The following is a 17,636-nucleotide window of genomic DNA, read 5'->3' on the forward strand; positions in this document are numbered from 1 at the left end:
ACCTCAGCAGAAAGCAGACACCAAACTCTAAGATACTTACCAAACCATGAATCTACACTCTGCAGGTCATCATCATTCAGAGTCTTGAAGTTGATGTAGGTAGTTTCTGCATCATAGGAATAGGAAGACTCTGGATGAGACATTTTCACTGCAGTCTTGTCCCCAGAAGTCTGTCACATGTACAAACACAAATCAGTTTTAGATTAATCACTGGAAAAAAAGTTTTAAATTTAGGTTATTTACTCTAAATCACAATAGGACTTGTTACTGCTCCACACAATGGTGGAAATGTTAGACCCTGAAAGTCACCAGTATCAAGCATCTCTAGAGATGGAGGACAGAATGCATCAGACAAGACTCCTACTTGGGCTCAGAAGCACTAGGTATTATTGCAACTGCACAGAGCATCTGTATCTACTTTTCATGTCAAATTATAACAGTGGTTTATCTAAAGTTTGTTACTCTCTTATTAGAAAGCTTTAGATTCACATGAAAGAATCATGCCACACCCCTGAATATAGGAATTGCCCCTGAACACTGCTGAATGGCTAACACTGTGCGGACAAGCCCAACCACTGTGCCATCCACAGAAGATGGGAAGGAAGATGCTGAGTATTCTACCAGTGTTGGCCCTAGCTCTTGCAGAGGGTCCTCCATTTGTTGGATCAATGCTAGTAAGTGTCTAAAGCTTAGATTTTAAGATGATGCCACACCTAGTCCTCCAACTGGAAGAGAGAAGCAGCTCTGTCCTCTTTCATCTGCATAGCCTCCTGGCTGCCGTAAAGATGAAAATAGGTCTCTGCCACTCTATTCCCTCTCCCAGTTAGTTCGTGAGGAATGAACAGTTTCACAATTCCACAGAGGACAATGGTGAAACACTATAGTCTTGTTAATTTAAATCTACTGCTGCTGCTGGGCAAAACCAAAAGCAGCAGCTTTAGCACTGTAGTTGTTTAGAGAGTCAAATAAAAACCATGGCATCAGGTCACATTGGAAGTTTTGCAGCTGTAATGGCTAGAAGCTTATTTCTAATGGAAAGTTGTAAGTTCTGCAACAGCTTTGCTGTGCGCCCTCCTACCCCACCAACCACACTGGGTAGGGAGATCTTCCCATTCATTGCTGGCAAACACATTTTTCAAGTTGTAGTCCTTAGCCTGATAAAGAGAAACCTTCTACACTTTAGTGTGGCCTTCATAAGCAATTTGGAGTTCTGCTACCATATTGTTATATTAAACACCTCCATAAAAAAAGGACTCAGCAACATTAGTCATTCAGTACAACCAGGCCTTTGTACAATGAATGTTTAATTGCAATACTACAGAAACAGACACGTGTACTAAGCAACAATGCTACAATGTCTCTTTATTTAAGCATACATACAGGATGGCAATGTAAACCCCTGGGGAATGCCACATCACTGCCCCCACAGGTTTGTCCGTGTATGCAGAATGCCAACAGCAGACCTTATGGTTAGTCAAAGAAGCACTGACAGACAGCAAAAGTAGTCCCAACTTTAATTACAATAAAAGTTGGAGACATGATACAACACTTAAACTTGATGTCTACACTAGCAGAGTTACAGTGCCAGGAGTTATAGCGCCTCTCAGAGTGTTGAAGGGAAACCGCTGTTTGTTCACACTGTCAGCTGCCTGCGCAACAGCATGGTCACACTTGTGGCACTTGCAGCGGTATTCGGAGCCGTGCACTCTGGGCAGCTATCGGAGCAATGTGCGTGATATTGTAGATGGCTTTGCACAAATGGGCTTCCCTATCTGCAGAGGGGCGATAGATAGCATGTATATTCCAATTCTGGCACCAGACCACCTAGCACATTCATCGCAAGGGGTATTTCTCAATGGTTCTCTAGGCGCTTGTGGATCACCGTGTGTGTTTCACAGACGTTAACTCAGGCTGGTCCGGAAAGGTGCATGATGCACGCATCTTTTGGAACACTGGCCTGTTCAGGAAGCTGCAAGCAGGAACTTTCTTCCCGGACTAGAAGATCACTGTAGGGGAAGTCAAAATGCCCATTGTGATCCTGGGAGACCCCACCTACCCCTTAATGCCATGGCTTATGAAGCCATACATGGGGCAACTTGACAAGCGGCTCAACAACAGGCTGAGCAAATATAGAATGACTGTTGAGTGTGCTTTTGGCCATTTAAAAGCCCGCTGGTGCTGCCTCTATGGGAAGTTGGACCTGGCCAACGACAATATTCCTATGCTTATAGTCGAGTGCTGTACGCTCCATAATATTTGTGAAGGGAAGGGTGAAAGCGTCACTCAGGGCTGGACCACAGAGGCTCAGTGCCTGGAGGCTGAGTTTGAACAGCCAGAGACCAGGGCTATTAGAGAGGCGCAGCATGGGGCCATAAGGATCAGGGATGCCTTGAGGCAGCAATTTGAAGCTGAAAGCCACTAATATTTGTTGCTCTGCTCGGGAGTGCAGTGCTTGTAATGACAGGAGGTGATTGGTGCAGATGATGCAATATGTGGGTTTAACATAATTGTATGTTGCTTTGCAGGGCTCTTTTTGCTTTCAAACCAACAATCCTTTTATTAAAAACAACAACCAGAGGAGAGAGTCAAACAAAACAACCAACCACATCAGCAGTGAGGGGAATAGGGGAAGGGAAGGTCCCAGGAGGAGGTGGGGTCCTGGGATGGCTAAAGATTGGTGTATGTCCTGGGATCATATCCAACCTTCTCCTTTGGAGTACAATGCAGCAGGCACTATACTTCAGCAGGGCCAAACTGCAGAGGGATGGGTGTTGAGTGCAGTGGGTAGTGGGAGTCCGCAGTGCTGGACTGTGAGGCGGGAGGAGTGGAATACCGCAGGTATAGACTGGAGCCAGGAGGTTGATAAGTGTGTGTTGGCAGTGTCTGGGGGGAGCATGGGAAAGAGTTTTGTGACAGCAGCTGCGGGGGGGGGGCGGGGCGGGGAAATGGAGCTGCTCGGTTTGCAGAGCTAATATCGCCTGGAGTGTGTCTGCTTGACGCTCCATAACCTTTAAGAGCCGCTCTGTGGGCTTCATTCTGGCTTGCCACGTTCTCCTTTCGGTCCCTCTTCTTGCTGTCTCGCCACTCCTTCAAATTTCTCTTGGACGTTGAGTGCATCATATCACTACTCAAAGTCCTCCTTAGTTCTTCTTGGCCGCTTTCGAATTCTGTGCAGTCATTCAGCCGCCGATAACAAAGAGGGAGGCTGGGCTCCCCCAAGGTCATCTCTCTGAAGCTTAAATGCAACATTTTACAGAAGCAGTATTGTTTGCAACACACAGAACAGGGATTTAAAACACAGCCAGTACTCACACACCTGTCACTAACTGGCTGACCCCAGGCAAGTCCTCATGAGCCGCAAGACCCTCCCCAAATGGTGAGTAGCCACAGGGGCAGGGAAAAATCAGTCTTCCCGGACCCTGCTGTACACTGGGCACATGGCTCGTGGGGAGAGCCAGCACTGTAGGGGGAGGGGGCCTGATAATCATTCCTATCCCCACACTGGCACAGGAAAATTACCATTAATGGGGCAAGAAACAAAGCAGGTCTGCCGAAGAACCAGCGGCAGCGGATTGCCCAGTATCGCCACGAAAAAGTTTCCTGGAGATCTCAGGCAGATTCCTGTGAAGTGAGGGAGTCAACCAACAGTCTGTTCCGCTGCTCAGACTAAGCATGTGGTAGGAGATAAGCCTGCTTTCTGCAACCCTTCTGACCCCACAACTCGTTTCAGCGATTCCCAAAATCAAATCCACTTACCAGGAGCCTCCTGTCCTATTTGTGCTTCACCAACATCCGACAGCTGAGACTGGCTAGCCTCCTCCGGGGTAGAAAAGAGCTCCTGGCTGCATGCATCTCTGCCTCTGGGTCCCCGCCCTCCTCCAAGATTTCCTCCTCCTGGCTCAGTCCACTCTCGACTGGCATGTGAGCCACCGAAGTACCCACAGTGGCCTTCGCAGTGGAGGTAGGGTCGCCACCAAGTATTGCGTCCAGTTCTTTGTAGAACCGGCAGCTCGTGGGCCCAGCACCGGAGCGGCGGTTTGCCTCCCATGCCTTGTGGTAGGCGTTCTGCAGCTCCTTCCCTTTGACCCTGCACAATGTGTCCTGATCATGGCCCCTGTCATGTATCGTGAAATCTGTCTGTAGGGATCATAATTCCTACGGCTGGAGTGCAGCTGGGACTGGACAGCCTCTCCCCAAATGCTGATTAGGTCCACCAGCTCAGCATTGCTGCAAGCAGGGGATTGCCTGGTGCGTGGAGCAGGCATGGCCACCTGGAAAGATGTGCTGAGACCACTGCATGCATCACCAAGCAAACAGGAAGGGGACTTTCAAAATTCCAAAGGAATTTACGGGGTGGGCATGACAGTTGGTTACCTGAGGGCAGGGCAGTAGAGTTCAAACATATGACCAGAGAGGCAAGAACAGGCATTGTGGGACACCTCGTGGAGGCCAACTGCAGTGCTGTAATCGACCAGGGTGTCTACACTGGCACCACAGCACTGTAGCCCCGGCGCAGAAAGCTGTACGCCTCTCGTTGGGGTAGTTTCTGTGCACTAAATGGCTTGGTAGTGTGTACACCTCGCGTGTTACAGCACAGAAAGCTGTTTTACTGCGCAGAAACTTGCCAGTGTAGACAGGGCCTTAGAGACTCTGGGATACCAGAGCAATCCAAGAATTAAGTTACAATTCCTTACATTGCAACCATTTAATATTTTGCACACAAGATATTTGGTGCTTTCATCAGAGCTCATATAGTAAGGAGTAATGCAAACATTAAGACAATATGTATGCTGCAAGAGAAATATGGGAGTGGGGGGCGGAAACCTTATGCAGCCATTTGCTGTATATGAACACAACCACTTCAGAGGCGAGCGATATTCTTGATCACCAGAAGCTGAACAGAATAGTTCACTGCTTAAACAAGCCAGGCATGTTTCAGTCCAGAGCAGTTTATATATGCCTAAAAAAGGTTGGCTCCCTTCAGCAGGAAGGTTTGTCTGGGTATAAATCAGAGTACTATTAGCAGGTGCCATTGTAATTTACAACTCATGGACCCTCCCTTCCAAAATTTGCTGCATACTTGAGAAACCTCCAGTCCCCCTAACATAGAAGTGCTGTAGCTAGGGAGAAAGTTGTCATTAGAGAAGAGTCATCTACATGATAGTGGAAATGTCAGGGCAAGAGCTTAAAAAACTGATAAGAGGCAAGCAGAAAAGAAAGCCATGGCCAAAACCAACTATAACTGAGCTCAAGACATGGCTGGAATCGGATGCCTTCCTGTCCCTCTTAATCAGGATTGGGTTTCTGTCAACACTACTAACTTTTTTTTAAAATCAAGTGCGTCATCTGCATTCTTCGCCCTCCCCCTCCAAACAAGCCAATCTGCCAAGCTGGAGCACCAGGCATCAAATTTCACAAATATTTGTATCCACTGCAAGATTCCAGTGCCAGACTGCTGTAAAGTTAACAGCTCACTGTGAAGCCAAGTTACTTCTGTTCTTACTGTGAGATATCTAGAGAATGTTGCCTGATAATGGGGAGGCAATTATTGAATTAGAAGTACGCTTATGTTCTGCACATTTATGTGGCTAAGAGGAGTCAGACAAGCATTAATAAAGTGGGAATGTTTCCCCAGTTGTACACAGTGCACCTCATGTTTCTTAGAAAGCCAGCAGGGAGCTGGTAATTAGACTCCAATGAGACTGAGATACACATTTCCTTATCTGTTTGCTCAGATTGACATTTATAGGTCTCTTTTCCCATTCCCCACACTCTGCATCCATTCTCCAACCAAGTCAGATTTATAGCAGAATAGTAGTTTACTAGAATGGCATCTCAGAGTTGTGCACATCAGTTTGAGCTCTGGACTCTGCCATTTGAGTCTAGGTAGTTTATGGAGTTTAAGATGACTTGACAACTCCTTAGAAATATTTATTCTAGTACACCTCTACCCCGATATAACGCTGTCCTTGGGAGACAAAAAAAAAAAAAAAAAAAAAAAAATCTTACTGTGTTATATCGAACTTGCTTTGATCTGCCGGAGTGCGCAGCCCCGCCCCCCTGGAGCGCTGCTTTACCGCGTTATATCCGAATTCATGTTATATCGGGTCGCGTTATATTGGGGTAGAGGTGTATTTATAACCAAGATGAGTTTAGTCAGTTTGTGGTTTATGTATACTGTGCACCCCTCAAAGACAAGGTGCTGATATGCATTTTGAAATCCCGGGTACACTGATTAACCAAAACATCTGACCAGAGGCTAGGAATAAAGGCTGGCATCCCACCTCAATTTTTCCTGTAGGACATTATTAAATAGCAGAATAGGACAATTTCTTCTTCCATATGATCTGCACTGGGAAAGTGACCTGCTGACACCTTTTTCATCAAAGGACAGTTTTTCTATGGTGGCAGGGATGGGGCACATCTACTTTGCCAAGTTCTCACTCTGGCTCTGCTCAGCTAGTTGACCAACATATGCTGCATTTGTGAAGGACAAACATGGTTAGTTACAGAACTGCACTTCATAGAGTACATAAAGGACAAGAGTTTAAGTGGTCAGTTTCTGTTCAGATACGGGCTTTTCTATGCATGGAGTTACTCCTGAATAATTATGTGTTTGTGACGGGTTGGAACACAGAAACCCCCTGGGAGCTGCCACCTGATGTGCCAAGACTACTTCTGCTCCCGTTTTTCCTGCCAGCTCAGGACTCCAGCACCCTGTCTTGCTGAGCCAGACACTCCCGTCTGCTCCAACAAAGACCCAGGGTCTGAATTACTTGCCCCAAAGCTGCAGGTTTACCTGAAAACAGCTCACAGAAGTGTGCTTGTCTTGAGCACTCAGATGCCCAACTCCCAATGGGGTCTAAACCCAAATAAATCCGTTTTACCCTGTATAAAGCTTGTACAGGGTAAACTCAAATTGTTCGCCCTCTATAACACTGATAGAGAGAGATGCACAGTTGTTTGCTCCCCCAGGTATTAATACATACTCTGGGTCAATTAATAAGTAAAGAGTGATTTTATTAAATACAGAAAGTAGGATTTAAGTGGTTCCAAGTAGTAACAGACAGAACAAAGTAAGTCACCAAGCAAAATAAAATAAAATGCGCAAATCTATGTCTAATCAAACTGAATACAGATAATCTCACCCTCAGAGATGCTTCAGTAAGTTTTTTCCTCAGACTGGACACCTTCCAGGCCTGGGCACAATTCTTTCCCCTGGTACAGCTCTTGTTCCAGCTCAGTTGGTAGCTAGGGGATTCTTCATGATGGCTCCTCTCCTCCCCTTTTGTTCTGTTCCACCCCTTTTTTATTTATCTATCTATCTATCTTTTGCATAAGGTGGGAACCTTTTGTCCCTCTGGGTTTCCACCCCCCCTCACTGGAAAAGCACCAGGTTAAAGATGGATTCCAGTTCAGGTGACATGATCACATGTCACTGTAAGACTTCATTACCCACTTGTCAGCACACACATACAGGAAGACTCACAGGTAAAACACAGCCATCTGCAGACAATGGTCCTGGTTAATGGGAGTTATCAAGATTCCATTAATGGCCCACACTTTGCATAATTACAATAGGCCCTCAGAGTTATATTTTATATTTCTAGTTTTAGATACAAGAGTGGTACATTTATACAAATAGGATGATCACACTCAGTAGATTATAAGCTTTGTATTGATACCTTACAAGAGACCTTTTGCATGAAGCATATCCCAATTACATTATATTCACTTATTATCATATTTTTATAAAACCATATAGACTGCACAACGTCAGTGTTTTGACACTCTTATTCCAAAATAAGGGTGCCTTGGAGTAAGCTAAACTGGAACAAGGCACTCTTACTCTGGAATAAGAGTGCCACAATTATTCAGGAGTAACTCTTGCACTTTAAAATTTACAACCAAATCTAATCCAAAATCATTTTCAAGCATAGACAAGCCCTAAAAATCAACCAGAGATCTACCCAACTTTCCAAAGAACTAATGAATTACATATAACACGAGCATGTAAGTACAAAATTAGAAAGGCCAAGGCACAAAACAAGATCAAACAAGAAAACATTCTACAAATACATTAAAAGCAAGAGGAAGACCACGGTCAGCGTAGGCCCATTACTCAGTGAGGAGGAGGGAGAAAGAACAACAGAAAATGTGGAAATAGCAGAGGTGCTTAATGACTTTGGTTTTGGTTTTCACCAAGAAGCTTGATGGTGATTGGACATCTAACATAGTGAATGCCAGTGAAAATGAGGTAGGATCAGAGGCTAAAATAGGGAAAGAACAAGTTAAAAGTTACTTAGACAAGTTAGATGTCTTCAAGTCACCTAGAATACTCAAGGACCTGACTGAGGAGATACCTGAGCCATTAGCAATTATCTTTGAAAAGTCATGGAAGATGGGAGACATTCCAGAAGACTGGAAAAGGGCAAATATAGTGCCCATCTATAAAAAGGGAAATAAGAACAACCCAGGGAATTACAGACCAGTCAGCTTAACTTCTGTACCCAGAAAGATAATGGAGCAAATAATTAAGCAATCCATAAAACTCATGGATTTTCACAAAGTTCAGTGGCCAATGGCCTCAGATATTTTTGAGCATATTTGCCTACTTTAACCAGGGAAACAAGATCTGGGCTGTGGTTCTCAACCTGCGGCCCAGTCAGCACACAGCTGTGGCCCATGTGACATCCTCAGGGCCATATAGATAGTATTGGATGTGGCCCACAATGGTAAACAGGTTGAGAACCACTGGATTAGAGCATAAGAAAAAGAATCACTGTGCTCAGTTTTCATAATAAGCAGGTACACATCTCTTCAGATTTTAGAATAGTCTAATATTGGATAGACTTAAGATTGTCAGTAAAGACAAGACAATCTCTCTTATGGAGATCCAGAACTGTTCTTTGTTCCAGACTTTGTAACCAGAGTGTTTCTGAATTTCAAGACTCATCAACATCAAACATGCATAGTCTACCGAGGACGACTGCGCCAACCAGAGAGACCACAGATGATGGCATAGCAGCAGGCATTGTGTAGTGAATTTCCCAGACGTGGCTCAATCCTGCAAATGCATGAATCTCTGGGGCTGCCCCCAGTAGAGTCAGGACATGCACCTCTTTGCGCATCTATGGAGAGTTTGAAAGCGGTGTGATGGGGTATTTTTGTCCATCCTGGCAACATGACCAAAAAGCATCCAACACTGCTTTTGAATATGAGTGACTGAAGGAAGGCCAGATATTTTTTTAAAACCTGTGTCTTGACATGTACCTGTGTTAGTAACTTGTTACATTGCTGTCACATCACAGTGCCTTTCAATAAATAATGGAATAAGCCTTAAAATCCTTACAAGATCTTATTCTATTTTACAGATGAGAAGACCAGGGCAAGGTAAGTAACTTGCCCAATGTGACCCCTTCTCAGGGCACCCAGTATCATCGGTCATCTGGTGACCCCCTGCCTCGAGTATGAGGGAGTCTAGCTTGGGGCAGCTCTTGTACAGCACTGCTCTACCACTCAAACCCTCTCCTCAGGACTCTGCCAGTCCTATTTTGCTTTGCAGGTTAACACTAGGTGTACCCCTATCCCTGAAGGGCATTCTCCCTATAGCATCCAGCCCCGTCACTGGACACTCTCAAAACTTACCAGTTAAGCTTTTGCCAAGAGACAGTATACATTACTCCTGGGGAAAATCTGCAGGACTGCGCACCCACAGAACACATCCTCCCCGCAGAATGCCTGTGCTTCCCTGCAGAAAACGGCAGGAAAGAAAAGGGAAGCCGCAAGGGGGGTGAGGGGGGACGGACATGGCCATGGGTGCCCTTTTTGGGGGGATTGCCTACCCCAAACAGAGGCAAGGCATGGGGGGCACACAGGGTTACCTGCTGCTGCTGCCTCCCCCTTCCCCCCCCCCCCCCAATTTCTGCAAGCACAGAGCTGCCCAGCTGAAGGAGGCTGCGTCTGGACTCCCCTGACTCTGCAGCTGAACGCCGCCTCCTGGTTTCTAGTGCCAGTCGTGCTCCCCTTTTGCGTGCTGAGAGCCTTCAGGTTTTCTGTGCAACAGTGAGTGCCCGTGGTAGAGCTGGGTAAGGGGTCGTGGGGAAATGAGGAAAGGGGGGAGTGAGGAGAATGTGGGAGTGAGGGGAGGGGGATGAAATGGGGATAGGGGAAATCGGGGGGGTGGGGGGGAGAGAAGCAGGAGCCCAGCATGTGACATCCCCTCAGCAGCAGCTGGGGCTTCCCTGTGAAGCAGGCCAATCGAACCCTCACCCTGACAATCGCTACCACCCCCCCACCTGGACCCAAACCCCACTGAGCCCCAACCAGCTGCACCTGGACCCCCCCCGACCCTCCCACCAAGCCCCACCTCCATGCACCCTCCCCCCCGAGCCTCATCTCCCCACATCTGGACCCACCCACTGAGCCCCCCCACCAAGCCCCATCTCCCCACACCCAGACCCCCCTGCCGAGCCCCAACCACCTTCACCCAGATCCCCTGCAGAGTCCCATTGCCCCTGCACTCAGAAACACCGCCCCCCAAATGACCACCTGTGCCTCTAGATATCCCACTGAGCTGCCTGCACACAGAATGCCCCATGCAGAAATCTCTCACCCCTCATCTGGATCCCCCCCATGCTAAGCCCCTCCACATTTGGATCCTGCTGGGCTGAACCTACCCACTCACACCTGGTGCACCTGGCCAGTGGTGCTGGAACAATTTTTATAGTGGGGGTGCTGAGAGTCATTGAACCAAACTGTAAACCCTGTATATAATGGAAACTCCTTCAAGCCACATCCCTAGTTCCAGCACCTGTGTGCCTGGCGCAGAGGGGAAGGGCCCCAGGGCGTTTATGGGGTAGACCCAGCTCCTGCACTGTGTCAGGGTCGCGTGCAGCCTCACTGCCCAGTCCCTGTACCAGAGGAGGTAGGGGCTTCAGGGTGATCTCCTATCTCAATGCAGCCAGTGGCCTGTGCTCCCCACTGCCATCCTGGAGCCACATTTATTTGCATCTGAAGAAGTGAGGTTCTTACCCACGAAAGCTTATGCTCCCAATACTTCTGTTAGTCTTAAAGGTGCCACAGGACCCTCTGTTGCTATTTATTTATTGACAATTTTAAAATATTGTGCACATAATTGTTTGTTTGTTTTTTGGTGCAGAATTCCTTCAGGAGTAATACAGAGAGCTAGAAGCTTACATCTTGAATTTCACACTTTGCTTAGTACCACAGCACTGAGGTGTATTTAACATAAGACAAGAATAAGTTTAAGTGATACAGAATAAGGATAACAGAAACAGAACTGGTTACACAAACAAAACAGAAGTATAAAATGGTTTCTGGAAACTAAAAAATAAGCTACCATCCTTGTTTAAAGCAGTTTCTCCCCCTCAAACTCCTTCTACAGAGCATGCCGGTTTTCAGTCAAACCAGGCATGAGCCATTTCTTCAAGAATCACCCCTCTCTGCCAGGGAAATGGCCAGTGTTCCTCAGTGAATCGGATCACGGGTGTTGTCTTTGCACCCCATTACAGTACAGTAAGCCTATTAAAAGCATTCCTACTGCTTGTTCTCTAGTATGTTGGCACCATGTTTACTTTACCTGCAAATGTAGCTCCCATTGTATTTGGCTCAGAATGCTTAATTTATGTATGACTAGGGCCCTACCAAATTCACAGTCCATTTTGGTCAATTTCACAGTCATAGGATTTAAAAAATCCTAAATTTCATTATTTCAGCTATTTAAATCTGAATTTTCACGGTGTTGTAACTGTAGTGTTCCTGATACCAGAAAAGGGGTAATGGAGGGGGTCATGGTATTGCCACCCTTACTTTTGTGCTGCTGCTGCTCTCTGGCCACCCAGCTCTGAAGGCAGTGCCACCGCCAGCAGCAGCGCAGAATTAAGGATGGCATAGTATTGTATTGCTGCCTCTACTTTAGTGCTTCTGCCTCCAGAGCTGGGCCCTTGACCAGCATCCGCCACTCTCCGGCCACGCATACTTCTGCACTGCTGCTGGCAGTGCTGCCTTCAGAGCTGGGTACCTGGCCAGAAGCCGCTGCTTTCTGGCCACCCAGCTTTGAAGACAGCGCAGAAGTAAGGGTGGCAATACCACGACCCCCTACAATAACCCTGAAACCCCCACCTGACCTCCTTTTGGGTCAGGACTTCCAGTTTGAGAAACACTGGCCTCCTGTATAGTATAAGGTAAAAGTACACAAAAGACCAGATTTCACGATGTGTGACATGTTTTTCATGGCCATGAATTAGGTGGGGCCCTACATATAACAGAGAGATAACTACCCTTCCCTCTGGTCTGGAAGAAACTGGTTTCTCCCTTTGACTGATTAGACTTTAAAGCATAATATAGGAGGTATACATAATTCCTCATAGTGTTAATACATACACATCACAATGATACTAATAATCAGTGCATCACCAGTTTTCACTGATAGTATTCATATGTAAAGAATGTTGTCACTAAGCCAGCAATGCGTTCGGTGTAGTGAGTTTGACAGGCCCCATAGAAGTTGCTGACACAACAGTGAACCCTTTGCCAATTGGCACTGAGGGGTTCAATGCCATCCAGGAATTCTATGGCAGAGCTGCTACTGCAGTTCCACTCGACCAGTGGTTCTCAAACTTTTTTTTTTCCCCGCAGACCACTTGAAAATTGCTGAGGGTCTCAGGGGACGACTTAATGACCTTTCCAAATGTTTGTACCATTAGCTAACTTTTGTAAAGCGCTTTAGATAAAAGTGCTATATATAAAAAGACAACCTTAATAAATTTTGTTTTTTCTACAAATAAAAGCACACAACTCATTTTAAGATTAGTAGTCTTACCTTTCTAATGCAGTGGATGTGCCCTCTTCCCCGCTGCAGCAGCCCCTGAGCTGGGGCTGGGAAGAGGAGGGAGTCTCTCCCCCACTCCCACACCGCAGCAGCCACAGAGCTGAGGCTGGGAAGGAGGGCCATCTTTCCCCAGCAGCCGCAGCCCTAGAGCTGGGGAAAGTTGCCTCTTTTTCTGGCCACAGCCCTGTACACCCTAAATTCTCCCCTCCCCTTCTTCTCACCCCACTGCCCCCTCCCACCTACCCCCTATTCTCCCCCCACCTCACATGACATGTGCATCTTCTCCAGGGTCCAGGCACCTAATGAATTAGGTGGGTGGCCCTTTATTCTCTTGTGTGCGGCCACCCAGGTGCGCATCTTAAAGGGAACTATCTGTGGACCACCTGAATGGAGAGTGGTCCACATACAACAGTTTGAGAACCTCTGCACTAGACCTTCCTTTGCGAGGTCTCGCCAAAAGAGAATGCCAAGTGCTCTATGACCACCAATTAAACACTACTTTAGAGTCCTGTGGTATCCCAAGAACAATACTGTGTTGACATCAGCATTGATGCTCAGAAGAGACAAGTCCAGCCATCAAGACTAGCTAGAAAACACCAAACATTACATCTAGAAGATTTCTACTAGTGAGTTATAAATAGCTTCTGATACCACACAAGCCCCTGGGTACCCATGCCATTTTTTTTTTAAAGTACATATTCCTATTTTCAAAAAAGTCTTTCCCCCTCTTGTGTGAAAGCCATAATACATGTGCATGACAGCATTCTGCAAAGTAAGACTGGAAAAGAAGAAATATTCCCCTAGTCTTAGGTGTTGGTTCTAACAGCTGGTAAATCACATTTCTGTCTAAAATCTTTGGTTTAAATTACCCTTCTAAAGGAGTTTAAGAATACTATAATCTAACTCAGGAGTAGAGCTGGTTGAAAGTTTTCCAAGAAAATATTTTTCCATTGGAAAAACATCAATTTGTTGAAATAGAAATATTCACAAAAAGAACAGGAGTACTTGTGGCACCTTAGTAGAGACTAACAAATTTTTTTGAGCATAAGCTTTCGTGGGCTACAGCCCACTTCATCGGATGCACAGAATGGAACATATAGTAAGGAGATATATATATATATACACACATACAGAGAGCATGAAAAGGTGGGAGTTGTCCAACTGTCTGTAATGGGCTATCTTGATTATCACTACAAGTTTTTTCCTCTTACTTAATTAGTCTCTTAGAGTTGGTAGGACAAGAGGTGTGAGAATACTTAACATGGGGAAATAGATTCAATGTTTGTAATGGCTCAGCTATTCCCAGTCTCTATTCAAGCCTAAATTGATTGTATCTAGTTTTTTGAAGCTTTTCTGTTGCAAAATTGCCACCTTTAGGTCTGTTATTGAATGGCCAGAGAGGTTGAAGTGTTCTACTGGTTTTTGAATGTTATGATTCCTGATGTCAGATTTGCGTCCATTTATTCTTTTGCGTAGAGACAGACTAACACGGCTGCTACTGTGAAACCTAGAAATATTCAATGTGTTGATTTTGACAACATTATTTCAAAAATGACTTTTGAAATTCTCTTTTTAAATGTGCCTATGTTGTAACAACAAGAAATTACACAATAGCATGATAACCAAGATGGAAAGTGTTCTTAATAGCTACAGGAATCCAGCTCTCTGATGCCAAATTTGACATTTCAGTTACTTTGGAACTTCTTGCACTAGCCCATTTTCCAATATACTCTTTAACCCAATGTTAAGTGTTTGTGTGTTTATGTTTTGTTTGCAATGGCACCTGAGTGCCATAGAATATGGTCTGGGATATACACCTTAATATACTTAAAACTGCCTTCTCCAAACAAGGATATTCCACCAAAGAAGTAGATAGCATCATAAAACAGGCTACCATGACTCCCTGAAAGAACCTGCTTCAATACAGCAAAAGCCCACCGATCACACACCCCTGCTTGTCACCTCCCACCCCACACTAAAACCCATCCTACAGCATATCAAATAACAACAGGACATTCAGGAAGTGCTCCCCATCAAGTAAGAAACCTTTCCCCAAACCCTTGCTCTGGCCTTCAAAGCACCCCACCCCCAAACCTCACCAGAAGCCAGCCCCCCACCGACCAGGCCACACCAGAGTCGGCCAGAACAGATGCAAAACCTGCAGCCACATCTCCACTCCTAGGACTATTAACCCCCCCCCCCCCCCCAACACACATCCCCCATTTTGAGTTAGTGAAAACTTCGGCAAACGTGGCAGCTGAGTCGGGTCAGAGAGACGGGCCTAGGGTGACCAGACAGCAAGTGTGAAAAATCGGGACAGGGAGTGGGGGGTAATAGGAGCCTATATAAGAAAAAGACCCAAAAATCGGGACTGTCCCTCTAAAATCAGGACATCTGGTCACCCTAGACGGGCCTGGAGCAAACCCTTGGACCCCCCGCCCGCCCTCTTAGCAACAGGCACCGAGCTCGCCCGGCGGCTGCTCGGCCCCGCCCCAGGCACAACCTAGGGAGAGGGGCCCGCTCCGGGGACCCACTAACGCCGCCCCCCCCCCCCCCAGGCGGAGACCCCAGCCGGGGAAGGAGGCGGCCTAGGGACGGGCGGGAAAAACCCGAGCCCGCGGGGGAGGGGGGGCGAAGGGGCCCCGTTGCTCAGGAGCCGAAACCCACTTACCACCGCTACCGCCAACCCCAGCCTCGTTCTGCTCGACAGTGTCCCCTACGCCGCTTAGCTCCGCCGTTAACAATTTTTGAACAACGGTCCCTAGTCCAAACTCACCAATCACCGCGGGCCGTCGTCCCCATCGAACGCGCAGATTGGACGAGCCGCGGGAAGCAGCCGAGTACCCGGATGAAAACAAGCCCGCCCTGCTCTCCCATGAAACCAACTGCCGTCACGGAGACTTCTGGAACATGTAGTCTCTAGACTGAGGGCGGCTTGCACGGCAGGCGAGCGTGGAAACCACAGCTCCCAGAAGGCATCAGGAGCCGGAGTGCGTAGCCAATCCGAGAAGGAACTTTCAACGTTGGGGATGAAGTGGCCAATCAGCTTTCAGTAAGTAAGGCGCTGTTTGACTACGTTCCAATTGGTGGCCTTGGTGGCTGGAATAGTCCATTGTGAATCTGATGTAACTATGGAGGTAGGGCAGGTAGACTACAGGTGACACTGGCACTTGGGCTATCCCCATACCAAACCCTTCCCCCAACTCAGTGGGGTGCCACGTCTCCCATCCCCTCCAGCCCCTATTGCCTCCCACTCAGTGGGTCGAGACATGTGATCTCCCCCAGCATAGAGCTAGGGGATTGTGCCTTTTTCCCTCATCACCTTCCATGCCAAGGAGTCTCCCTAGTCAGGCACCTCCCAGGATCAGGCCCAGCACACCTAGCCAGCTTTACACCAACACACTTCTCAGTAGCTTTATTTGCATTGTGCAGATGTCTAAATAACCATTTCGATTTTTGGTTTGGTCAAAACATGATGTGTTCACAAATAGCTTGGGGTTGGCCGAAACTGCATTTATCAGCAAATGGTTTATTTGCTGAAATATTTCCCCTATCTCTAGCAGTAAAGTATGGTATTGTATGCTCCCTGATGTCCCTAGCCCCGCACCGCTCCCGGCAATGGCTGGCATGTCCCTGGGGGAGGGGCAGGGGACTCTGCGCATTGCCCCAGCCTGCAGGCACCCTCCCGCAGCTCCCATTGGCTGCAGTTCCTGGCCAATGGGAGCTGCGGAGTTGGTGCTTGGGGCAAGGGCAGTGCACGGAGACCCCTGCCCCTCCTCCAGGGGCTGCAGGGATGTGCCAGCCACTTCCGTGAGCGACGTGGGGCCAGGACAGGCAAGGAGCCTGCCTTAGTCCTGCTGTGCTGCTGGACTTTTAGCACCTAAAATCTCCCAGTTTGGCTTCAGTAGCCTCCAGGAGATAAAGCCCGATTCCAGGAGACTCCCGGCGAAACCAGGAGGGTTGACAACCCTAAGCGTATCTCCTCAGTAGGGTGACCAGATAGCAAGTGTGAAAAATCAGGACAGAGGATAGGTGCCTAAATGAGAAAAAGCCCTGAATATCTTGACTGGCCCTATAAAATAGGGACATCTGGTCACCCTACTCCTCGGTAATACAGGCATGCAAGCACATCAAGCCTGTCCTTTCCTCTTTCCCCTAGCTTCCCATAGAATACTGAGTCAAGTTCAATTTCTCAGTTCTTGCCTCAAAGTGCAAAATAGCCTGACCCCAGCATATCTAAAAGATCACCTAGAACTCAGGGACGAAGACTACAACTGACAACTCCATTCCTTAGGTACAATGAAACTTTCTACCATAGGGTGCAGCTTGTCCATGCAGGAGACAGAGCTTTCTCATGGACTGTCAGAGGGGCTGGCCCCTGAGGGAGTCAGACACCCAGTCTACTGGTGACGAACTTTGCTATGGTGAATGAGCCAACCCAAATCCACTTAGAGAATGAGTCAATTGCTTAAGTAACTGGGCAGCAGTTAATTAGGTAAGGAGCACCTGGGCCTTATAAAGGTTATGAAGGCTCAGACAGGGTACAGAGAAGAGAGAGGAAGTTCCTAAGAAAAGGGCTTCCTAGGGGGAGCAGTTGAGGGAATTCACTAGGAAAGAAAACAGAGGAAGAGTACTCCTAGCAGGAAGAGGATCTGGAAGGAAAGACCTGTGAATACCAAGCCCTAACAAAACCTAGTTCCCCCAAGAGGATTTCACCAGGTAGTAGCAAGAATTCCAGCTCACAAATGAATGATATGTTATTCTGGAGAAGGGTTGCCATGGC

General features: G+C 47.2%; 1 protein-coding gene across 1 annotated transcript in view; it reads right to left on the reverse strand.

Moving 5' to 3' along the window:
* The window catches only part of TPX2 (TPX2 microtubule nucleation factor), a 34,969-nt gene extending 19,402 nt beyond the window's left edge, over window positions 1–15,567 (reverse strand). The window contains exons 1-2 of the mRNA XM_065414613.1: window positions 15,525–15,567; window positions 41–170 (exon numbers count right to left, since the gene is read on the reverse strand). Of these exons, the coding sequence (XP_065270685.1) occupies window positions 41–143 (103 nt within the window). The 5' untranslated portion in view covers window positions 144–170; window positions 15,525–15,567. The remainder of the gene's footprint in view (window positions 1–40; window positions 171–15,524) is intronic.
* Between the last annotated feature and the right edge of the window lie 2,069 nt (window positions 15,568–17,636).

This window comes from Emys orbicularis, chromosome 12, assembly GCF_028017835.1.
Source record: "Emys orbicularis isolate rEmyOrb1 chromosome 12, rEmyOrb1.hap1, whole genome shotgun sequence".
In the NCBI taxonomy this organism is placed as follows: Eukaryota; Metazoa; Chordata; order Testudines; family Emydidae; genus Emys; species Emys orbicularis.